At 40.8% G+C, this 25,798-nt stretch overlaps 1 protein-coding gene across 1 annotated transcript in view; it reads left to right on the top strand.

Moving 5' to 3' along the window:
- LOC149778364 (GTPase-activating Rap/Ran-GAP domain-like protein 3) overlaps positions 1–25,798 on the top strand; it is a 127,354-nt gene that overhangs the window by 89,045 nt on the left and 12,511 nt on the right. The window contains exons 17-23 of the mRNA XM_089939187.1: positions 402–449; positions 841–939; positions 1,630–1,743; positions 2,739–2,902; positions 3,533–3,685; positions 4,358–4,427; positions 4,967–5,047. Of these exons, the coding sequence (XP_089795313.1) occupies positions 402–449; positions 841–939; positions 1,630–1,743; positions 2,739–2,902; positions 3,533–3,685; positions 4,358–4,427; positions 4,967–5,047 (729 nt within the window). The remainder of the gene's footprint in view (positions 1–401; positions 450–840; positions 940–1,629; positions 1,744–2,738; positions 2,903–3,532; positions 3,686–4,357; positions 4,428–4,966; positions 5,048–25,798) is intronic.

Genomic DNA, 25,798 nt, shown 5'->3' with positions numbered 1-25,798 from the left:
ACTTCATTCTTAACAGTATCACTGATTGGTTTTCTCATTTACTGACATATTTCGATCATTAATGTTCCCAGCTTCACCAGTTTGTTTACTTATTTATTTATTTGTGACAATAGATTTTCATAAGAGTTTACTTGATTAAAAATTTAATTAAAAACAAAACAAAGAAAAGAATCCCATCTGGGTAGAATCTAAATGATTGTGAGTATTCATCAAATCTACATTACGATAATCTAAATGTTTTGTTTTGTTTTTGTATCTTTAAAAAAATAATTTAAATTTGCATAAAATGAAAAGTTTGCACTGTATTATCCACATTTTCAGCGTGCTATTATAGCATAGTCAAAGAATGGAGTTTTTTAACTTTATGTTTCATATATGTACAATACTTTGTTTCCTTGTAGGCGACAAGCTGGTCATTTGCAATGAAGCCTGTACGATATTGTTAGAAGGTACAATAATGTTGATATGCTTGGATAAAGAATAACATTTTTCTGTGTGATCAGAGATTTAATTTTAAATAAATCTCTCTATCGATGATAATAATAATAATAATTGTTTTAATAATGCAAATAATAACAAAGACAAAAACACCTCCTGCAAAACTACCAATTTTGAGGTTCATTAAGTTCATTCATAACAGCATATTTCACTTAACAGTGACTAAAGCGTTACCAATTTATAATCCAAAGAAAGGAAAATAAAACCCAATCGTGTGCCTGTGGGCATCAAAATATGACAAAAATTTAGGACAAATCCCCAAAAATTTCTTGGAAATGATTATTTCCAATATTAATTTTGCATATACTAATAATACATTATGCCTCATTTTTATAATTGCAGATGGATTACCTTCCAGGACGTTGTTCGACAAAACGGTGAATGTCAAGCAAATAAACGTTGTGGAGACTCACGGCATCCTTATCTTGAGAACAGATAAAGGTAACTGGACTCACTACACTTATAAGCAGTTACATCTATATAATTCGGGCAATTACGGAGATGTTTGTTCCTAAGATATTTAGTTGTATGTATTTTCATTGACAGAAGAGAAATAACTAGGCCATGTAGTAAAAAGTTCGCTAAAGGTGATAGCACAGCATCATATCAATTGTTTTTGTCGTAATAGATTATGGAAGAGATTACTTTATAATGTTGTAAAGAAGAAGGAAAAGCTGCTTTTAAATGTGTAATTTTTGTCGACATTGAAGAATACGAAACATTATTAGAGATTGTAGTAAAAAGAAGAAAACTTTTCAAAAGTAAAATTTGGGGAAAGAAGCTTATAAATTACATAATACTATTTCATATTTACGATGTCGTCCTTGTTCTTATTTTGAACATATTTTTAATAAGGCTTGCAGTATTAAAATAAATAAAATTAATGCTACACAATAAGCAATTGTTATAACGCCGTTTAATTTTGCAGAGTTTTCGGAAAAGTACCTCCTAGAAATTAAATAACCGCAGATAAACACTTTTCTTAGAAAGGTAGATAAACGGGAAAGCCGATGCGGGTGGTTGAAAATCTGCAAACGTTCCCGACATTTGGCAACCGCAAGATCTAGAAGCCGCTATTAAAACGTCTGCTATACTGTTAGGACAGCAATAACACGGTATTTTTACTTGCAGGAAAAGATGGTAGGATATATGTGTTTAAGTTGTTAGACTTTGAAGGAGAGGCTTACGAAAGTATAGTGAGAACAAAAGCAGACTGCAAGGATCGCAGGTTGGAGAAAGCTAAGGGTAACATTTTAACCCAGTTTCTTTATTTGCTTGTTCTGTTACGCCTTATGAAGGTTCTTGAATAATACATAAATGCCAACACACACACACACACACACACACACACACACACACACACACACACACAAGACACACAGTTTAAATATTTGTAACAGAAAAAAACCAGGATGTTTGGAAAATAACGATAAATAATGTATTTGCCTACAATACAAAGTGAAATTCATATCGAATAGCTTTCTGAATTAAATCACAAACCATATAATCCGGAATGCTGGAATGTCTTCATTAAGGTCAATTAGCACACTTTAATTCTAATGAAGAATTTAAATAAATAATTTGTCTCGAATCATATCTGAGCAAATCTGTAAGAGATTTCATTGGCTAGTTATAAAACAAGAATGAATAATTGCTTATCAAATCCCATATATACTTGTTTGACTTGACCAATGACACGGTAGAATTTCCCAGGGAAACCTCAAGCTCCTGAACTAAAACTACACTAAATTTCAGGTAAACATCTTCATTACTTCTTAGAATCATAACATAAATCAGGGACGCTAACTCGTGGACAACAATTAGTGGCACGATATAGATATATATAACTATACAAAATGAGAGTTTAAGTTTGAAAAATCTTGAACTGAAAGAATGATAGGACCTTTTTAGATATGGACTCATTTTAAGGTCTTTAATAGTGTAACCTTTGTGCATCGGTAAGAACATTAAGGGAACAAATATTGAATTTTGTTCGAGATATACAAAATGTCAGAGAATAGTATCATATCATTCTCAAATTTCCAGAAATATGTATTGTCTGGTGTAAATTAGCCAACGGAGTATTCAGTATTAAACGTGTTCCTAGAATTTTGAACATGCATACCGTTTAGCTCGTGGCCAATACCGAAATCCATTTTCATGCATGTTCGGCACGGCTTTATTTAATCTTTTGTACCATTTCTTAGTCACTTTAATTAGCAGTTTTTTGTGCACTCCAGGTTGTCATATGTATGCCATCAGTAGGCCTGGTTCAAGCCACCTCCGTATGGTGGTAGCGGTAGGAAGAAAACTCATAGTCTTTCATTGGAAGCACACGACAGAATGGATGGCTTGGTATCCTGCAGTCGATTTCGAGACTACAGACGGTTTCAACCTGACCAGGGTGAGTTCCTACAACATGTACATACCATTTACACTATTGTTAATCTTCTCAAATATTTAATAGTACACAATATTTGAAATATATTAATAGTTTGCCTCTTACTGCTATACTTTTATTATAGCTGTATTAATTTAAATTCTCAAAAAATTAAATTTAGAAGTAATGTATAAAGTTTAACTGTGAGTTTTGCATGCAGTCCTAGTATTTTCAGTAAAGTAGATTAGCTGGTTATTGTTTAGCTTTAAACCTTAACCGAACCTTATCTTCCCTGGGACCACGTATTTTTTTTTATTTGTACAAATTGACTCAAATGACAGTTAAGCATGCTGTCAGGATAAGCAATAAGAATACAGACCTGGAAAGTTCTATGTATGTATGTATGTTTGTATGTATGTATGTATGTATGTATGTATGTATGTATGTATGTAAAGCATTCTCCAAATTGTTTGATCTTTTGCGTTTTGCGGGGGATAAGAAGGGGTTGATAACGATTATTTCATGTCGTTGTCTTGTAAAATAACTTGATATAAGAAATAAATAGATACAGGTTATATATATATATATATATATATATATATATATATATATATATATATATATATATATATATATATATATATATATATTCAGGAATTGGAGGCCTTTGAAACGCCACAGCTTTTGACTCTCGTTGACTGTACAAAGGGAGATAATCAAATTTGTGTCGGGTACAAAAATCAGTTTGACCTGATCAATGAAAAGAATGGTGATACACTGCAGTTGTTTCATATAGACACAATCAAGGTAATGTATTTAAATATTAACCAAATAAGCAATCTTGACCATTAGCAGCTGCGTCTCTAACTATATCAATTCCAATGTATGAAGTAAGATAACGTATCTAACCTATTAGAATCTTAGGATCGTACAATTCTTAAAACAAAATATCCGACAATTACTTGTTTGTTAAAAGCAATGAAATTTATATTTTTCCATAATTTGCGAGGGCATGAAAACAACAAACTAAAGGCACACTGCAAAGCAACCGATGCTCATTCTTAGTGTGTAATCGATTTTCAAGCGCGATGACTATGTGAATTATGTAACACAGGAAGTTCAGTTATTATAATTTGCAAAATAGTTACAGAAATAATAACCATGCTGAAGAATTAAAATATAGCTATATATTTTTTAATGTCAACGGTCTTAAAATGGGCCCATGAATACAGAGCTAATCCCATTTGTATATTATGAAATAATTATTTCTTGTTTTCTGCGTCGCGCTGCATTTTTAACCAGCCCAAAAGATTAGTACAAAGACAAGGCAAACACGTGTAATTATCATCTATCACTTTAGAAAATGAGATGTACGACAACTAATTAGATTAGTTAGATAATAGGCTAATACGTATGGCACAGTCTTTATACGAGCTATATATTTATCAATGTATTTCTGTTGTTTATTTTTTATTTCAGTCTGTTAATTTAGTATCAGCGGTAGATATATACGAAGACGAAGAACCCGAGTTACTTTTGACCTACAATTGTAAGCTTGGTTTATATTTGGAGAGAAAAAGAATCAATTGTTGTAAAAGAGATTTCGATTTTAGTTTAGTCTGCATATTTTCCTCGAGTTCGATATCTATTCTATACTGTTAAACTCACCTCTGCTTTTACCATGATTTCTTCCAATGGAAAGATTGACAAAAGTAACTGGAAAACGAGTGTATGATTCAAAGAGTAATCAATCTATATGATACTACCAGATAAAGTAATTTGACAAATAACCATTATTGTGCACCTGTGAAGTTTTAAACAAATGACATAAGAGAGAATTCTCAAAATAACAATTCATATTTAGTAAGTTTTGTATTTTCTGTCTGGCAGAAGTGTTGGTTCGACGAAACAAATTAAATTCAAACATCGTATTTACATTGGATTTTATTTGAAAAGTGTGACAGATTCAGAAGTACCAGGATAATATTGATATACATGAGCTCAAAATAGTTATATATATATATATATATATATATATATATATATATATATATATATATATATATATATATATATATATATCTTCAGATGTAAGTCATTTTCAAAAACTAACGGAAGAGACCACTAATGACTTCGACATCCACTGGAATTCGGAACCTCTCAGTATAGGCAAGTGTAAACACACACCCACCCACCCACCCACCCCAACACACACACACACACACACACACACACACAAAGATATATATGTGTTACAAGATTTATTCATTTTATCCTTGCTATTCAGGTCAGTTTATACCCATAACCATAATTTATGTAAATCTTAAATTACTTTTGAGGAATGAATGCCAAGACAGAAAAGCTTGTCACCATATTGAAGTTCTAATAAACATTTGTTTGAATAGCATAATAGATATTCCTTCACAGAAGAATCCTATTATTTTAAAAGGTTGTATATTACCATAGTACCCGAGCTCAGTAATAAAACATGCTCGTATTAAACGCAGAAGGAATTGTGTCTTCATATTTCTATTTCAATGCCCCTTGACCAATTTTTGTAACGAATCTAGCATCAAATAATATTATCGACAATGAGACTCCACATGTACAAAAGAAACTGATAGGGTAATATATCCATAAGAAAAGATAGCATCTTGTTCACGTAACGTTGTCGTAACAATGAAATCTAATGATTTGAACACAGTACTGGTTCCTCCCTACAGGGACGATCGACGTGTATTGAGGATATGCAGTATATTCGTAGGACAAACAAGTTGAAATGTTCAAATATGAATATCACATAACTTTGTGTTAAATATAATATTTTAATGAAATAGAAGAAGATAAAAAAAAAACGTTGCAATGAGTTTATCATATCAGCCCACATAAATAAATAGTATTTGTTCACAGGTAAAGAAATGCTTTTACATTCCACAACTTGTCGATACATTCGGTCATGTAAATGACACTAGTGCGAAATATCAAATCGTAGGATGTCATCTTCATTTGTCATTATGAAATAACACCTAGATGTATGCACTAAAGAGTAATTTCCCTTGAAATATTTCGCTCTTCTCTGACAGAATAATTTCTCTGCCCTCGAAGAACACATTAGTTCTTGTAATTTAAAATATTTCCTTCTGTGATAAATTTGATTTGCTTCTCACGGAGAACGGATTGGAAATTTACCATTTTGAACAAGAGTTCCTTAAACCTATCAAGAAATGAAGTATAGGGTAATATGGATTGTGGAATGATGGAACTCAACTTTTTTATAACACACGCAAGTACATAAACACAACTTATTAAAAGAGCACTCTGCGCATGATTATTAAAATTAGTGTATTTAGCTGCATTTTGTACGCAATATTAGTGCAAGTGTTTTTGTTATAATTCTTATAGTTACAATGATACCAATATGAAAACTGTACACAAATGTGGCAAAATAAAAAGGGAAATAACGATTCATACAAGAAAACAAATTATGACGAGTGTGCCATGTACAGAACTAAGCTACCTAGGTACATTTGTATTTAAAAAGTCTAGGAACTTTGTATCTATTTACTGGAAATCTAAAAACGAATGCATGTTGAAGAAATTGCGACTCTCATCTGGAATGTATGATTGCGAATATAGATTTTAATATTACAATTGCGATCGCAAGTCTTTACTTTACATAATGATGATCTTTTCAATACAATTTTTTTAGCTATGATTGTTAGTTGGAGTGAATTTCTTTTTTCGCATATGTTTATTTTTCTCCTGATACGTTATCCGATCAAAATACCTTAAGCGAGCTATTCTGATCTTGAAAATCAAGCCAATCCAGAATAAAACTAGGTGGCAATTAGATAGACTGATTTCCCTTTGATACAATTATTGGAGCCATATCCCTTGAATTCTTCAGTTACTACTTCTGTTTGTGCCGAGTAGAACGCTCTCTGCATACAGAGAGACCTGACAATCCACATACAAGCATGGAACTCTTCAACCTTAAATCAAGTTGGGGTGGGTTGGGGGTGGGGGGAGCGTTCTCTTTGAAAGAAAGTATGCTTAAAGTTTCGAACACTTATATTCTTTCTTTTTACGAAAACCAAATTTCTGGTTTTTAAGTGTCTTCACTTTGCCGTCCACGAATACTTAGTTGCCCTTGGCACGTACCTGCATGGGTCGCGATTGCGTCCCTTCACACTGCTATAGCTGTATTTCAGCAATAGTGACGCACCAATTCTCTACCTGTTTGGACAGCCATGTGCGCTCTATTACATGCAATTTTCACAGTGTCTAGCTTTGCACTCACACTCTGAAATACATAAAGTAATACCCGTGCCGCTATACATCTTTATATATTATATATTGTCTACTCTATTTGTCCTGCAGATTGAGACCATAGGCAAGACCAGGCTGACAACCACTCTACATGCGTAGCTTAATCCGGTTGTCACTCTACGAATACACGTTGGACCTGCCTATTATGGACAGAAGTCGATAGGCAGCAGTACTGGGGGTACCAAAGGGAAAAGCATAGAAGCCCATCTTGAGAGACGAGAACTACATCAGTTTGCATATTAGGGTTCGGCACTTGCTTGGAGCGAGATAGAAAGCTAAAAATCATTCTCAGTTTAAGGATCGGCTACGTGAATCGATATGACGTACTCCCTCCCAGTCTCAAAGACTGGAAAATGTCACTCTAATCAAGATGGTCTTGCTCTATAATGTCCGTACTCTGCTATATACCTCTGATCGTAATGGGCCACAGCCACAATCTATCAAACAGTATCAACCACCAGAAAAAAGAATATGTTGTGCCCAGTTTGATGCCCACAGTTTATACAGACACTCTCATGGATGAGTATAATCCGCAGATTGTCGTTAGGCACGGCATGCCTGCGATGCCAAGCTCAGGGCCTTAGTATCCAGTAGATGTGGCTTCACTTTGTTATCGAGACTTTACCACTCAAAGAGAGTTTGTACTTAAATACAGCGTGAAAGTCACCGTATCTAACTAAGGACGTTTTGACGAGTTAGTGAGCTCTCTTCCTGAATATTCGTCGCCAGCTACCTCACAGTTAGCAAAAGAGACTTCGGCTTCAACGCCTTTATGCAAAGACAACGAAACGTATTCGGAATTCCCTTCGTCGCTATTTGATAAAAATTTATGCGTGAAGACTCATTCTTACAGGCTTCGACTGAAGACTTTTTCAGCCAGTTGCCATCGGAGGGAGGTCTGTCTTCTTCTCCCTCCACAGCAACTGTTTGTCCCAAGTTCCTGTATCAGTTAATAATTGACTATAAAGGAAGAATCTACTGTCAAATTACTTTCACATCCTGACAGAGTTACAGAGTTTCTGGGCTGCTTATATTATATTATTAAAATTTAGAAGACCCACTCGTGAAACAACTCTGCTTTGTCGCTAAGAATCCTTCCCTCGTAATCAGTCGTGCTACAAACCCACACATCAGTTTTTCAATTGGATACCCCAGCAGTCTATTGAGATATTGTGTTATCTAGGGTTGCCAATTCCATACTATGTACACATGATTGGAAGTCTTTTAAAGGCAAACGTCTGTTGGTTGGCAACGTCGTGGCTGTGGTTCCGTGATGGATATAGTATCTAAGGTGATCTTTCAACAGGCGGAAGATGGTGTATTGTCTCCCTACCAGAATCCCACAGGACATGCTCATGAGTCTGTTTTCAGAATAGTATGCGTGTTAACAGAGCTGCCGATCATTATCATTCTCTGGCAAATGCCATAACAGCATCTACAAACTCAAAACTCATATTCTCTGCTGAGGAATTGGACAAGATATGCCACGAACACTCATGGACGCTACGAGTGGTATCCAAGGGAATCAGTGTCACTTCAACGCATCTCCTCCTTTGTATAGGGTTCCTCCGCTACAGACACGATACTCGTCGTCTTTTCATCGACCTACGCGAACTCGATCAATTCAATTGCATCCTTTGGTTCATGATGATACACCACGAATGGTTCTAAATGTCGTCCAAAATGATATCACGCATTCAGCGTGGACTTCGATGATACATATCCTCACGTGGCCATTCGCACGGCTTTTAGGGAATTCCTGAGATTCTCCAAAGATACATCGTTAAACAAGTTCTGGGCAATACCAGTTAGACTCAGTATCAGTCAGTAGTAAATGGGGTCACCCTAGCGACAATGGGAATTAGCATTACAGAGACCCCTGGGTCACTCTAGCGACAATGGAAATTTAACATGGAGAAAAATCGTGGGTCACTCTGGCGACAAGGGAAATTTAACATAGAGAAAAATCGTGGGTCACTCTGGCGACAAGGGGAATTGAACATGGAGAAAAATCGTGGGTCACTCTAGGGACAAGGGGAATTGAACATGGGGAATAGAGTTTGGGTCTGTCTAGGGACAAGGGGAACTGAATATGGGATCTTTTTTTTTATTTTTTTAAATTTAAATTTAAATTTAAATTTAAAAAGAAGGGGTAGGCAATTGAAAGGCTATCTCTTTTCGAGAAATATGGCTGGCCCGGGAAAGGGCCTTTGGGTTTTTTCTTCTTCTTCTTCTTTTAACTTCTTAACTTTTTCCACCATCCTCTTATTTTGTCCATCATTCCTTTCTTCTTTTTCTTTTCTGTTTCTGGTATCCAGTCCGGGTGACCCATGGCTCGGAACTTGGCCTGTATTTTCATCCAGTTGTTATTCAGTTGGTCGAATTCTAATTTCTTCTTCTTATTCTGTTCTTCCTTTCTTTCTTTAGTCCACCTTTCCTTTATGTTTTCTACTTCTTGGGTCATCACTTGTTTCATTATTTCTTCTCCTTTTTTCAACCTGTTCAGTCCCCTCTTCATATATGACAACTCCGTCCAATACACTATATGTTCTAGGAAGCACCGGACTTGGATGACATAATCCAGTGCTTCCTTCAAACTCCCCACTCTTACATAAGGTGGGTCAATAAATCCTCTTGATTTGTTGACTTCATCTTCTATCATTCCTTCTATTATATGTCTGGCGGCCTTTATACGTTCGACTTGACTGGTTACCAAGTGTTCTTTATCTTCATACTCCCATTCCTTTTGTATCCTTTCTATAGCATATTCTGCATCTATTATCCAGAAATAGATATGCCTCAATTGATTAAATAAATCAGTCACTTGCGTCATCTTGTCTAGATTATTCTTTGTAGAATGGTTTGAACGACGAATACTGTGAGTTCTTATACGAAAAGCGCGGACGTGAAGGAAAACATCCCCTACTTTTTCATTTCATATAATAAAACCCAAACTATACTCTCCACATACGCTAAGAAACAATTAACAAAATCCATAATCTACTATCCACACAATCGTACGTGAGCGCTTACAGAACCCTAACTATACTCTTCACATACGCTAAGAAACAATTAACAAAATCCATAATCTACTATCCACACAATCTTACGTGAGCGCTTACAAAACCCTAACTATACTCTCCACATACGCTAAGAAACAATAAACAAAATCCATAATCTACTATCCACACAATCGTACGTGAGCGCTTACAAAACCCTAACTATACTCTCCACATACGCTAAGAAACAATAAACAAAATCCATAATCTACTATCCACACAATCGTACGTGAGCGCTTACAGAACCCTAACTATACTCTTCACCTACGCTAAGAAACAATAAAGAAACCCATAATCTACTATTCACACAAACATACCTTAGCTCTTACAAGCACCAACACACAAACACATACCCTCACACTATCTTAAAAAAGAGTTAGTGTTTATATTCACACTACTCTACCTACACATTGGCAAATCGATGGTTATTTCTTTTCTAGAGTATTGGGTAGCCCTGAAAAGGGCTGTTTTTTTGTTTGGAACTTCATGGACACCTGGTTAATGGTGGCACCTTCCAGGCCTGGCGCCGCATACACATCTTATCCCCCAGTTACTTTTTACCTTTTGGGGGGAGAGAGCAGAGGCAGGATATGTCGCTTCAGAATCCCAATTTTCGCTCTCTGGGATTCTGAAATTTCTTCTTCTTCTCTCCTTTTCCTCCTCCTCCTCCTCCTCCTCTTCTTTGTATCTTCTCTCCTCCTCTTTGTATCTTCTTTCCTCTTCTTCTTTATATCTTCTCTCCTCCTCTTCTTTGTTTCTTCTTTCCTCCTCCTCTCTTATCCTTCCCTCCTCCACAATGGCTTCCGCGGCCAGTTCATTTAATATGCGCCTGGCATATTCCAGATGCACATGAAGTTCCAACAGTTTCTTCAGTCTCGTGTTCATTTTTGGTGTTGATCAATCAACAAGGGTAGCTGTACTGCCGAACGAGTTTCAATTTATAGTGAAAGCGCGGACGTGAACGAAAACATCCCCTAAAAACATAAAATTGATCTTACCTAGATCATGACCATAAAACAACGCTCCGACCTAAAAGAAACAGTCACTCACTTTTTTATGCTACCCATCACTATTTTAAAATTTTATATAAATCACTTCAATAGACTATCCACATACGCAAAGCAATCCAATCTAACTCCAAATATGCACCTCAAACACCAAAAAAGACATCATTTTAATCTACTATCCATACCAACGTACTTAACCACTTACAAACACAAACACACAAACACATACCCTCACATTTTTTTAAAAAAGAGTTAGTGTTTATTTTCACACTACTCTACCTACACACATTGGCAAATCGATTGTTATTTCTTTTCTAGAGTATTGGGTAGCCCTGAAAAGGGCTGTTTTTTTGTTTGCTATGGCATTCTTTTTAGTTTCTAAGAATGCGATGTCCTCTGAGGATAGACTTTCTGGCGATAGGTCTGCTTCTTCGGAAAGAGAAGAAGAACTCTTTGGTGTCGATACGACAATCGACAAAGCCTCTGTCAGCTTCAGGTTGCTGCTGCTGCTCTTGTTGTTGTTGTTGCTGCTGTCTCTGAAGTCTGTACTTCTCTGTCCATTCTTCTTTTTCCCTGTTCATTTCTTCTCTGAAGAGCTCTTCTATCAGGTCTTCAGTGATTTTTAACATTCTCACATTCTCTATTTCTTCTGGCTTCGGTATCAGACTGTGTCTGACCCTATGCAAATTCACGTAGGCTTCGTTGAGTTTAGCTAGTTTGGAGCACATCTTCTTAGGAGGATGAGTCGACAATGGATGGTTAGACTGGAAACAACCCGGTTCTTAAAGTCAAAGCGCGGACGTGAAGGAAAACATCCCCCACACGGTTTTTGAGTCGCAACGTTTAGTGAGTGTCATGAGAGGGATAGTAAGAAATGAAAGAGCATCAATCCAACATTCTTATAGCTAAACAAAAGACAAAGGCATTTTTTTCAAAACACAACATTTTTTATTCAAAAATCACTTAACACTAAACAACAACTCTAACATTTTTAACAATAATCCAACAATATAACATCAAACAATTTTTTTCAAAACACAACATTTTTTATTCAAAAATCACTTAACACTAAACAACAACAACTCTAACATTTTTAACAATAATCCAACACTAAAAGTTTCTCCACTAGGTAAAGAGGGATAACAGTCTTCCATGGTTTCTAGTAATCTAGGATGCCTTCTCTCAAACTGTTGATTTCTATAGTATTATCGAATTCTGCATACAGGATGACGTTCACCGTTTCATCAGGGTCTCGGTCTTTAAACTGAATTTCCACACGAATCTGGCCGGATTTTATAGGGTGGAAATGTCCCTCGTCGCTGCCTTGGTCTGGGGTGAAATCGAAAGCCCACAAAGCGTAGCCTCCTGCATAATCCTCGTACGTAATACCGTGACTGGTATTAGTTCCTAACTGTCCGGTGGCTTCGTACAGGGACAAGTACGATCTCAAGAAATTCTTCTTGGTAAAGTCAGGTTCGAAAGGTCGGGTACACAAGGTCTTGCCATCGCGACTGACTTCGATTTTGGACACGCCAAAGTGTTGAAAGTAGAAAGGATTTTTTTCTACAGCACCGTTGAAGGCTGTATTCTCGACGATACCAACGATCAAACGTTTGGGTAACTGTCCTTGGAACAGATGATCTTCGATCATGGATCGCTGTCCCTTGGGAATGGTGAAGGTTTTCACTTCCACGCGTCGTATGGGATACTTGGCAGTCGTTCTGCTCAACGTCTGACTGATGTCGTTTCCCACTTTAGGTAACACTTCCACACGGCGTACGTAGAGTCTGGCTTCTAGGATTTTGGTTTTGTAACCGTCACTATCAGCCATCAAATGGAAAGCGGCACTGCTACGATTCAGTCTCAGGCGGACATCCACCCCGTTCAGCAAATACTTTTCTTGCAACCACATGTCCAAATGCAAACGATCCATCAGTTCTAAACTTGTGTCGGCTCCCGTGATTCTCTTTCTTCGTTCTACAAATCCATCATTGTTGTCTTTCTTTTCATCAGTTTCCAATATTTCAAACTTGGTAGGTTCGTCAGCTTCCCATACCACACAGGCATTGAGATGAGTGTTCTTGGCATCTATTCCGTACGTCAAGAGATTTTCCAGGTAGGCACGATAAGGGTAAGTATCCATGCTGCTACTAACCAATTTGTTATTCAAGTACAAGTCCACTCCACTGAACAAGGAATGCATGAAATTGTTGACGGGAGCTACTGCTACATCGTCTATATGACCTCCAGTCTTATCTAGAATTTTGACTTTCAGGTACAAGTAACTGCTATTCAGATCGATGTAATCTTCGGGCTGTCCTTTGATTTCAAACTCGATGGGAGCGGAATCGGTCAGTGAGGAGACGGGGTGAAATTCCACCCACTGGGATTCTTGCATCGTCATCATGGTGGGGGGCATGGCAAACAGATCCAGTTCCGACTTGGAACAAGCGCAAGACTCTCGGTGCATCATTTTTTGTTCTTTCTCAATAATCGCAAACGTCTAAGTCTCGAACGGTTCTTCTTTTCTTGGCCTTTCTAGCTTGAAGTCTGGTGAAAGGGTGTTTTCTGCGTCGTCTCTTTCTGCCTTGTCCTTGCTGAATGCCTGACTCGGTAGCGTGTAGGGCATTTATAGGTGTTTCTCGGCGACCCAAAATGTCTTTGCCCGTTTGCAGCAAGACATTTTTGCCTGCCCTCATGAAGGCTTCTTTAGGGTTTTGTTTGTCGATGATGACATTTTGGAGAAATTCTTTGCCTTGCGTCAGTGCCGCATCTTTCAAGGCGTGCAATCCGCGTGTCACCATCCGTTTCAACACCGAGGCCACCGAACGAAAGGCCGATTTTAACATATCTCCTAAACCGTGTCCTCGCTGTCGAGCAACCCCTCGGTACACTGGATACATGACTTAAGAGTCGTAAGAAAACCGTTTTCGAAAATGGAGTTTCACCGTGACTTTCCCTTTGGTGAATGGAATATTTTGTCCCAAATCTCCTTTTATAGTAATGTTGACCGTGTCCAAATACGACTTGCTGACAGGCAAATAGTGAGGATGTACAAATTCGCGGTGGACGTGGTAAGTGTTTCCACCTTCCTCGTCAGCGTTCGTGGCAGAATCCACTTTGAAAGGAATGACACGTAGTAACGGTACGGAGGTGTGTCCCACCACGTTGTACTCCACCACATCGGAATACACGAACATCAAATTCAGTCCTTGATTCAGTTCTACTGGGGTACGAAATAACTTGCTAAACGACTCGTTGTCGTAAACGATGGGTAATTCGTTTTTCTTGAGCATGGCCATTCTCATGTTCATGTCTCCGCCCAACATGTCAAACAATTCAGGACAAAATAAAATGGACATGATTTTACTCCGTTCAAATTTCATCGAGAAGCGACGAGCTGCTTTGTGGTACTCCATGGTGACACTTTTGTTGTTATGCTCCAAAGCTTTCAGAAACACGCCATTAAACCTGGTGGCTATGGTGCTGACCAAATGTTGACCACTAAATTAATAGCCTGGGGGAATAAACAAGTGATAGGTGGTGTACTTTTGCGTACGGGTTTTCTTGTCATATTTGACATTGCTATCCATCCACTGTTGCATTTGCTCGTCATGAACTTCCACATCAAAAAAATTTTGATTGGGAAGGATATTGAGGACTTGGGTCGGGTGAATGATTTCTACTAAAGCCACTTCCCAATGGGCTTCGTGATCTAAGGGGATGGCCTGAGGTAATTTGGCCGTGTAACAGCACAACGTGTTGTGGGGAACACCTCCATGGAACTGTCACCTGGTAAGGTTAAGTAAAATTGGTTTTGGTGACTCATAATTCCAGAGTTCTGTGGCTGTCCGAGGGGTTAGTGGACGTCAGAGGCATGTCTCCATCCAAAATGGGGTTCTGGTTGTTGTTGTTGTTGTTGGAGTGGTGACTGGCACTGGCACTGGACATAAGGTTTCCGTGGTTCCCGTTCGAGGAGAATTTCAGGGAGGGATTAGGAAGCAGGTAACCGATGCAACTGCTCAATAAAATGGTCCACAATTGTTTGTCTCCTTGTTGCAAACTCAAATTGGCGATGGCTGCCCCGATGACACAATACACCACGAAGATTTGGCAGAAAAAAACGATTTGCGTTTTAGGCACACGTTCTCCACACCACGCCCACAAGGGTTGTTTTTGTAAATCTTGCACAGAAGAACTAGGTGAAGGAGGAGTGGTCGACGTAGCTGCGTCTGTCTGAAAAGGCATGATGGTCACTTCTTTTTATAGTCGATGACTTGCGAAGCGTCGATCCAAGAATCAAAACTGGGTGGATATCCTTTCCAACGTACTTTGACTTCTTTGACACGTGGTTTGCCCACTTTACGGGTTCTGCGTTCGAGAATGCTTTCGATGTCGTACACGTCGTCTTCTTTTTTGGCGACACGTTGTAACTCGGGCAAATAAAACGTTCCTTTGAGCACTTCTCCATTCATGTCTTCCAATTTATAGACGGCAGGATGACGGCCATGCACTCGTCCAGTGACGCGAAACAATTCGGTCGTCCAGTTAGGTAAGTAACCTTTGTCAAAAGTGCGTTTGGTTTTGCCAATGCGCACCCAATCTCCTACGGCCAAAACTCCACTTTTCTTGGGGACAGCCCTCGTCGGGGACGAACCAAACAGGCGCTCAAACACCAACACTTCGTTCTCGGGAGTCACTTCTTGCGGGGCACGTCCGATGCTTCGATGGTAAGATTGGTTGTACGCTTGCACCAGGTGCGGTAAGATGTCGATGTACTTCCGGGTGTGGTGATGCGTAAAATATTTCCACATGCGTTCTTTCAAAGTGCGTTGAAAACGTTCCACGATGCTGGCTTTGGTTTCGGGATTCTCGATGGTAAAAAAATGAATGTCACGTTTCTTTAATTCCTTTTGGAAAGCTTGGTTCAGAAATTCGGTGCCTTTGTCCGTTTGCCATCGAAGAGGGTGACGACCGCTTTGTTTCAACACCCGTTGCAGGGCTCGCACTAACTCGCTGCTCGATTTGGAAGTCAAGGGCACGACCCAGGCAAATTTGGAAAAGACGTCGATGACACAAAACAAATATTTGTAGCCACGATTGTAGCTGGCCAAATGAGAGACATCGGCTAAATCGGCTTGCCATTGATGATCGATGCCTTCCACTCGGGTGCGACTTCTGGCAAACTTGCGTCGAATGGGTTTGTGTAACGTGTAGGTAGCTTGTTCTTGTAACCATCGTTGCACTTGAGGTAAACGGAGACTTTTCAGTCGAGTTTTGGCAGCACGATACAATTTTTGAACTCCTGCGTAACCTGCAGGATGGGAGGGATCGTAGTAAATGCTGGCTAAGACTTTTTCCATTTTTTGTGTTGGTTGGTGTGTTAATAAGACACCCACTCTTGGAGGATGCTACTCTTTTTCTCTTGGGGTACTTTCTTGGATTGCAATGCTTTGCGTGTGCGGCCGGCAATAGGTGTCGAAGAGAAGGATGTCTGAGCGGGGGATATCGGTTCTTGTTTCACTTCTGTCTTCACTTCTGTCTTCACTTTCTTTTTCTCTTGTGATGAAGAAGGGGTGGCCATCATCTTTTTAATCCATCCAATTCTGGAGGTAGGTGGTGTTGTTAACTTGCGTACTTTTTCTGGTGGAGTTTGAAACCCTTCCTCTTCTTCTTCTCCTTTTTCTGTCTTGGTCACTGGTACTGGTGGTACTGGTGCTGGTACTGGTACTGGTGATGGTACTGGACTTTTCATCAAGGTCTTAAAATCTTTCAGAGTGGGTAGAGCTGTTTCGTCTAAAGTTTTCTGGTGAAAGAGTTGCAGTCGTTGCAAGAGTTGACGGTACTTTTGCGATTTTTCTGTTTCGGACAAATCTTGGCGATCCATCAAGGACTGCAATTCGTGTTGTAACTGGGACATCTCGCTCAAATTGGGATTGGGAGGTAAATGCGGGGTGCGTTGTTCTTGCCACCGATGGTATTCCATCCATCGTTTGTAAGGCACTAAAGCTAGTTTTCGTCCTTCCATGGGGTTGTCTGGGGTCGATTCTGAGATCTTGGGACTTCCGAGGGCCTTTTTATCTTGCTCCCACCAGTCCTCCCAACTTGGTTCCCAAGACTCCTTTCAGTATGGGGCCTAACAAGAGAGGTAAAATACCTCCACGTTGGACCAACATCTTTTTTTGACGAATGGGAATTTTCTTTTGAACCATTTGGCGAAGAACGTGACGATGTTTGCCTAAGCATTGTTTCTGGTGTTTGGACAAAGGGATCGTGCCTTTCAAAACGTTCAAACAACATTCGCACACGGTATCGATGACCTCTTTGGAGGCTGTTTGAATGAGTTTTTTTCGTAGGGGTGGAGAAGCTTTGGACAGGACAGATAACATGTCCCCATGTTTGGCTAAACGTGGTGGCAGTCCTTTCCTTTTCTTTCCTTGGGGTTTTCTGGAGGGTGACATCTTTGAGTCTTCAGGAGCACCAAAAAAACACTGATACCCGACTTGGTCACAGGCCTTTTTTATACTGGAACGTGTCGCCACTGATTGTCTTTACGTCGTATCAGTTTGAGGACAGGCATGACACGTCGTGCAGGGGTACGTAACGGACTAAATCGAGCCAGTTCTTGCTTGGACAAATCCAGTAAACTTTGTAACATACCCGATCTTTCTTGAACTTTGATTTTGGGAGAAGGTACTTTGTGAGCAGCAGCCACTGCCACTAAATTGGAGGGTCCTGCCACTGGGGAAGTTCTTTTGGGGGTCATCAACGGAGAAGTTCTTGGTGTGATCAACGTCTCCAAGTACTCTTCAGTTCCTGGTGTCATCAACGGAGAAGTGGACAAACGTGAGGATGCCGGAGACGCAGTCACTGCCGTGGCAGATCGTGGTTTGCGAGTGTAAGGTTGCGTCCTGGCCGAAGTGCCTCTCTTGCGACTAGTTTTCTGTGGACTTTTCTTTTTCTGGGGACTTTTTCTCTGTTTCTTTTTCTGGGGGCTTCTTTTCTTTTTCCGGGGTGGTGGTGGTGTGTGGTCAGAGGAGGGCCCTGCCACTGGAGAAGTTCTCCGTGGGGACCTGGTTTTTTTCTTCTTGGGGCTTCGTTGGACTTTTGTCTTGGGTATAACTTTGGGGGCATTAGGATCCCATCTTAAGAGTGAGCGAATGATGACCCCTCCTAGAGTACCGCTCCCTCCAGGTTTCAAAATGATTTGTTTTTTGGTTTGAGTGTCGATGCGGGGATCGGCCAGTTGGACCAAAGCGACTTTGTTTCGATCGAAAAAGCGTTTGGTTTGATGAGGAATCTGAATGATTCCTTGGAGTAATTGACGTGCCGTCACCGTGAACCATCGTAAGACTTCTTTGAGACTAGCTTCTAAGACACGAGCTCGTGTTTGTGGATCTTTTTCTCGACTGATGCCATACAAGGCACAAATCAATTTGACGGGAAGATGCGACTGAAGGGACGTCATGTTCGCACTGAGAGTGAGACAGACGAAAAAGGGTCTGAGGTTTTTATAGATTTTTTTATGGGGAGTGAAATGAAGTCGAGGACGGAGACGTGTACAGGACAGGCCCTCCGTCTTGGCACCAGTGGTGAAACAAGTGGGTACGAAATCGCAAATCCTCGGGAGTCGTAGGTTTCAAACCGACGAGTAAATAGGCGTGTGGCGTTTGAGTGGCATCGTCGTACGCCTGAGTCAGCCAAGGCGTTCCCAACTGTTTGGCTAAGACTTGCACTTGCGATTTATCTCGAGGGCTTTTAAACAAGACCACGTAATGCGCATTGAGACTGATGGTGCGATGGGCTTTACTTTGTTGAAACAAATTTTGGGTGATGTAAACGACACTGGCATTACGGTGATGCCCTTTGCGCGTGAACCACAGTTTAATTTCTTCTTCGTCTTCTCCTAACATGTCGTCGAAAATGACCAAATGGGTTTGACGAGAGTCAGAGACGATGCCGTCGTCTTCTTTAGGAATGCCTTCCACAAACACGATGGAATCGCCTTGACTTTCTCGCAAGAGGTTGTACGCCGATTGCCACTCTTTGTAACACCACACGATCCGTTGAGGGGGCCGATCGATCAAATGATGTTTATGTTCGATCAAACGTTTGACGAATTCGGTTTTGCCTGAACCGCCAGGTCCAGCATTGAGCATGTTAAAGGGATGGCGAAGATACAAAGCCTCCCAACTGGCACGATCTAAGTGTTCGTCGATGACTTTGACAGTAGAGGAAGAGGGAGCAGAGACAGCAGAGGTAGTCATGGTGTGAGAAATGTCACTTGTGACACGAAAAAACATACAAGACAAGAGTTTATATACTTTTTCAGAACACGTTTATTGAATGTTTTTTTTTTCAAACATGAATACGAAAGACAAAAATACATAAAAGCCAAAGGCTTAAGTACAAGAATAAAAGGCACATGATAACCATGAACGTGGAATAAACACAAGTGTCTGTACAACAACCACATGTTTTGGGTAAATTTCTAACCAGTTCTATAGTAGGGGGTAAGGTCACACAAGTGTCCTCCCGAAAGGGTCTTTCAGGCCTGTCCACGACAGTCCCGTCCTGGGTGACGGGTTCTTCTGGCACCGTCACTAACACGGGTTGAAAAGTAACTTTTTTCCTTGAATAACTCTCGTGCATACTGGGCCACCTCTTGTGTCCAAGCCTCAAAACCCTGGTCTCGGTGATGTCCAACATTTGACTCCTAACCAATCTGGTTTCTTCTTCGTCAGCGACATGGTAAGTTACTTCAATGAACAATGAACTATCGATCTTGCCTAGGGTTCCTTTTCATATACAGACCAATACCGACGTGACCGTACGGTAAGGTGAAGTGATTGGGAAGTCGCACTCGCTTCTGGTATACAATTTGATAGACTTTTTCCAAGGGTCGACTGACGATGTGGTGAGTAAGTAAACGTACAATCTTGTTCGGTTGATAGGTGGTCACTTTAAAGTTTCCATCCTCTCCAGATTGCAAGGCTTCTTTCAATACCCCAAAGTTGACCACTCGACTGGTACGATGATTCAGAGTCAGTCCTTTCACTTTGCACGTCGTGTGCACTTCTCCTTGTTTGTCCAGGTATTCGTAGCCGTAATTTTTGGGGCCGCCACTGACGAAACTTAGAATCTTGTCGTCGGGATGCTCGTCTGTCCAGGCTCCTAAACGGTCTCCTTCGATGTCAGGGTGATGTTGACTCGGGTAATGGATGTAAATGCAACTGTCCGTGTCAAAGTACAGGACGCGTTCATCTAACAGTTCTAAAGCTTCGTACAATTTTAAGCGAGCATGAGCTGTCACGTAAGCCGCAATGATGACATTTCCAAAAGGGTCGTCTTGTACAAAGTCCAGATCTTCTTCGTAATTGACCAAGATCAAATCCTCTCGAACGACGTCCACGTGTTTCATGTATTTGGTTTTGTCGTGAATCATCTGGAAGTATCGGGAAGGTTCTGTCAAATATTCCGTCTTGGGTAAACACGGTCGTTGTGCCATTTTACCCCACAAGCAATTTAACATCACTTTGGCAAACGATCGCCTGCCTTCGTTTTTTTCGATGTGGTCTAAAGAGATGCCTTCTTGTTCGTAGTATTTCTCTTTGAATTGTATTTGGTCTTCGGGAGTGTGACACCAGGAAGGATAGCCGCTGGCTTCTTGTTTCAGTTTCAAAAAGGCATCCACGTAGTCGGCGAAAATGCCTTTCTGAGTAGGGTCACCCTTGTGGTACTGTTGTGTCTTGGGAAAGTGGCAAATTTCGTACACTTCTAACAGTTGGTATCCCATGTCCAGAGCTTTGAACAATTCCACGCTGACCCAGGTTCCCGTCAAGGCACGTTCTTCCTGGCTGTGATGGCAAGGTTGGTCCTGGTTGCACGTTTCGGCACAAGTACGGCACAAGGGAAACATCAGTTTGCCTTGACAATGGTGAGGTAAGACGGGATGGTATAGGTTCGTGGGAGGCAAAACTTTGCACTTGATCAAGCCTTCGTATTGTCGAATGTTTTTCAGGTCGATGTGTTCCGTCAGCAATTGCGGGTGCCCTACGGGAAAGCGACAATATTTGCACACGTAGGGATACAGCGAACACACGTCCAAGTATTTGATTTCTTCTCCTTTCTCTTCGTCGGCTTGGTACAGCAAACAGGTGGCATTGGTCCTTCCTCCGTACAAACTATCCCTCGGGTTCAACGGGTCCATGAACTGGTAACTTTCCACGAGGCGTTTAAGCTCGGGATCGGTTTTCATACGGTGATCGTACTCGTGTTCCCACATTTCCACCACTTGGTATCCTTGCTGTTCTAACTTTAGGCGCCGCTGACAAGTGTCCTGGTACAAGTCTTCCATGGTTCGTTGTAAAAACTGATTTTTAGTGTCACGGTCAGGGTAACAGACCGGACATCCGTGAAATAAGCAACCGTTAAACTCGTACACGATCTTGGGGTTTTCTAAGTCCCAGCCATCGACCGAATACGTTCCGATGGTCTTTTCGCCTCCTCCGTTGCGGGCATGCTGAATCCATTTGTCTTCCTTGTCGCACAAGTAATGTAACCAGCGTAGGGCTTTGACCGAGTATTGACGTTTGACAAAGTGGGTCGTTTGAGGACTGATGACAGCCACGGTGTTTTCAGGCATGAATCGTTGGCGGTACACTAAGTAACACGCTTTGGCAATGGTGCAAGCTTCTTTCAAAGGATCGACCCCTCCGTGTTCCATGAACAGTTCTCGAAATTTTCCACAGCAACGTCGTAAAAAGTCCACGTCGGAACGACAATACTTTAGCATTTCTTCCTGAAAGTCGAAAGGGTCCGAGGCGTGAGCCTGGTACCAAGCGTAGAAAGCTTCTCGTTGTTCGGTACGCATGTTGTCGGGGTCGCAATAGTGAGCCTCAGGCAAATGGGGTAGAACGGCGTGTTGATTGGCTTCCGTATTGAAAAAGTGTGGAAAGTACCCTTTAGCCATTTCTGACATTCCAAACGTTTTAGGCATTCGGCTCAAAGGCATGGCCAAATAGCTCATCGAATCTTTAAACTGTACTTGTCCCACTTGCATGAAAATGATTTTGGCTCCGTTCAAAGTCACTTTAGGACGCTCGGTGCCTTGTTCCGTATAGTATCTCAAAAGAAACTGTCCATCGTATCCGGAGAAATTGTGAGCCATCACCGTGGCATGACGATGACAATCTCCGTAACGTTCGATGTCCTCTTGGCTCCACGTCTTGTCGATGGGGTCTAAGACCCATTTGGCAAAATCAGCTAACGTGTTCGGTCCCCGAAAGATTTTTTCACGCCCTCCAGGAATCTTGCTGCAGTGAGGGCAATGACTGAAGATAGGTTCTTGAATGCACTTCTCGCACGCTCGATGAGCCACGCAGAAATTAGGAATGTGAATGCCAGTCTCTTGCATGCATTCGAAATCGAAAAAGATGAAATTGCCTTTCTTCTTGTGACCGTCCTCTTTCTCTGGTGGGGGTTGGTATTTTTGCACGTAGCATTCGTGTTCCAAGTCCACGATGTGGTGACAAATGTGACATTTTTTCTTTCCTCGACATACGTGTGCCTTGGTACTATTGGTACGTATGCCTTGTCCACAGGTAGGGCACATTCTCAGCAGTTGACAAGCACATTTCTTCTGTGAACCTTGTGTTTTCAAATGTTGTTGGTAACAGGTAGGACTGACAAACGTGCGCAGACAAGTTGAACAAGGCACTGGTTCTTCGCTCAGACAGGGTGGAGAGGCTAAAGATCCTGGGCATTTCCATCCACAATGTTTGTGTTGCTCTCGATTGTTATAACCATAGTCATATTTCTCACAATGATAAGCGTATCCCAGGAATCCGGTGATACTGGTAATGGTATCGAAATGTTCATCGTGATGATAGACATGAATGTATTTTCCGTCCTTAAAATCTTGGCCTCGAAACAACAGAGACCCACGCATTTCTTGAGGGTGCACTTTCAAGGTGTAGCGTGGAGCTAGGGCATCTTGCAATTTTTGCATCTCAGGAATGCCACAGGGTGTGTCTTTGGATAGTCCGGCTTGTTGTAACAGGAGTTCTGCTTCGTTTCGTTGTTTGGCTCGGTCCAATAGTTTTCCAGGTTCTTTTCCATTCTACCGTGTCGTTCTTGTTGGCATAGGTTCGTCCCACCACGATGGCACGGGCTAAACACATCTGGTCTTGAGGGTTGTGAATTCGGACGAGACTTGTTTTGGTGTTGCGAAGGTCGTCCACCAATAACATCTTTTTGTGTCCTGTCCCTTGAGGAAGAGAGACGTGGGCCATTTTCAGTGTGGCTTTACCATCGGTGATGTCAAACTGGTCATTAGATTGTTGTACGTGTTGAATCTTGTCCATGATTTTGGAAGGGGTTAGTTCTGCGGGTCTGCTAAACTCGATCCAAACAGGGGATTTCAAACCGTCGTGATCTATGGATAGTGTCAAGCGATCGTCTTCTTTGGGTTGACATTGTCGCTTGAGTGCGGTGAGCAAAGAATCCCACATCTCGGTGATAAACCCTTCTGCTTTCTCCAAGGGTACGTCGGCCTTGAAATCTTTAAACTTCACCGTGTAGGTGTAAGCCGTGGTTCTAAATTTTCTAGAGAAGCGCTTTTCCGTCTCTCGAATGGAATAGTACTTTTCAGGGTTGACTAAGGGTGGTGAACTTGGTTTAGAGGGTTCGGATTCTGGTTCACTCATGTCCTCTTCAAAATCACTGGCATGAATTTGTGCCAAGATTTCAGCCCTGGTACGAGGCGATAGATCACGTTTCTGCCTCTTACTTTCTTCTTCTTCTTTCTTCTCGAATGAATAGGATCGTTTCATCTTGAGTGCAAAACGTCAAATGACTCAAGTTCAAACACCATAGACTAATTTATAGTCATGGCAAACCAGCGTATATAAAAAGGGTGTGTCTTGTCCTTTCACTATTCATTTCACTCTCAAACCGAGGTGAACGATGGAAGAGACTACCCAGATGGAACGTTTCGTCAGAGCTTTGCGAGGGGTCATTAGAAAATTCTCTTCAGACCAGCCGACGGACTACTCTCCTTCCTTTCGAGATAAAAGTCAAGATACTTGCTTTATCTGTCAGAAGAAAGGGCATTGGTCTTCAGAGTGTCCAGACCGTCAAAAAAGAAAAAAAACAGGGGCTAAAAAAGACAAAAGTCAAGATACCTGTTATTATTGTAAAGAAAAAGGACATTGGTCTCCAGATTGCCCAAAAAAGAAACGAGAGGAGTCAGAAGAAAAGAAGGATTCTTCAGAAGAAGAGAGGGATTCTTCGAAAGAAGAGAGGGATTCTTCAGAGGAAGAAAAGGAAGAAAGAAGACAATTCTATTTACAAAAGGCAAAAACACAGGAGAAGAAAAGAAGAAGGGAAGAAAATGAGGAGAAAAAAGAGGAAAAGACGGTGAAGAAATTCAAAAAACAGAGAGACTAAATAAGGAGAAAGAAGAAGTCAATGAACTTTTTATTAAAGTGTTGTGTTGTGAATTGTGAATTGGATTGTAAAAAATGGAGAAAAGAATACATGAATGATATAAGGTAAGTGTCTTTGAGTTTTGATTTTAAAATAAGAAGCTACACTCACGCACTCATACACAGACACGTACTATAAGGGTAAAATGGGTGGGGTTTATTTTTGAGTTATTGGCAAATTGAAATTGTATTTCTTTTCGAGAAATGTGGGTGGCCCTGAAAAGGGCCTTTTTTGGTGTAGGGGTGAGTTTAACCAATCAACTTTAACTGCCTTAAGCCTTTGCCACGGCCAAGGCCTACTTCTGATGATTGGGTTGAAATCACTAAGGGTGGTACGATAGGCTTAGTCACAGGGTTGGCGTGTTTAGCTCGGGAAGGTCGTATTCTCTTCGGTCGTGATAAAGAAGTCTGATACATTTGTTTCAGACTTCTTAACTCCGCTAAAATGTCCAACAGTACCGTAGCCGTTTGATTTTCACCCTCTTGTTTCTTTGCTGCTACTTCTTCTTGCTGTTGTTGCTGTTGTTTTTTTCTTACCTCTTCTTGTTGCTGTTGCTGTTGCTGTAGGAGAAAAGCTTGTTCCGCTTCCTTTTGTCGTTGCATAAATTTCTCCAATTCTTCTTTCTGTCTCTGTCTAAAATTCTCCACTTGCGGTAATGAAGAAGGTAACGAAGGTTCCGGAACAAATTCTTGCGAGGTAAGAAAATCCACAAAATCCCAATGTACCTCTTCTGAAAGTAAGTCCGGGTTCCCTTGGGCAGTCTCCCCTGCTGGTGCACCCCAATGGATCGTTTTCTGAGTTTCCGTCATGTTGAATCACTGTCGCATAGATTGACTGCACACAAGCGCTAACGAATCTATATAGACCACGTGACGTCACAGACTGCTCTCTTCGGATTGGATGCGAGCTGACTGAATTTTGTAACGCGTGTTCGGATTGGTGAATGAATTCAATCCGTTTCAATCCTTCCTGTACCTATAAATAAGCGCAGTTCACTGCATTGATTCACCTATTCTCGTCGCTTCAAGATGTGGACC

Source organism: Sinohyriopsis cumingii, chromosome 17 (assembly GCF_028554795.1).
Source record: "Sinohyriopsis cumingii isolate HCF-2022 chromosome 17, ASM2855479v2, whole genome shotgun sequence".
Taxonomy (NCBI): Eukaryota; Metazoa; Mollusca; class Bivalvia; order Unionida; family Unionidae; genus Sinohyriopsis; species Sinohyriopsis cumingii.
The sequence above is the reverse complement of the archived record's forward strand: the minus strand, read 5'-3'. Positions and strand labels throughout refer to the sequence as shown.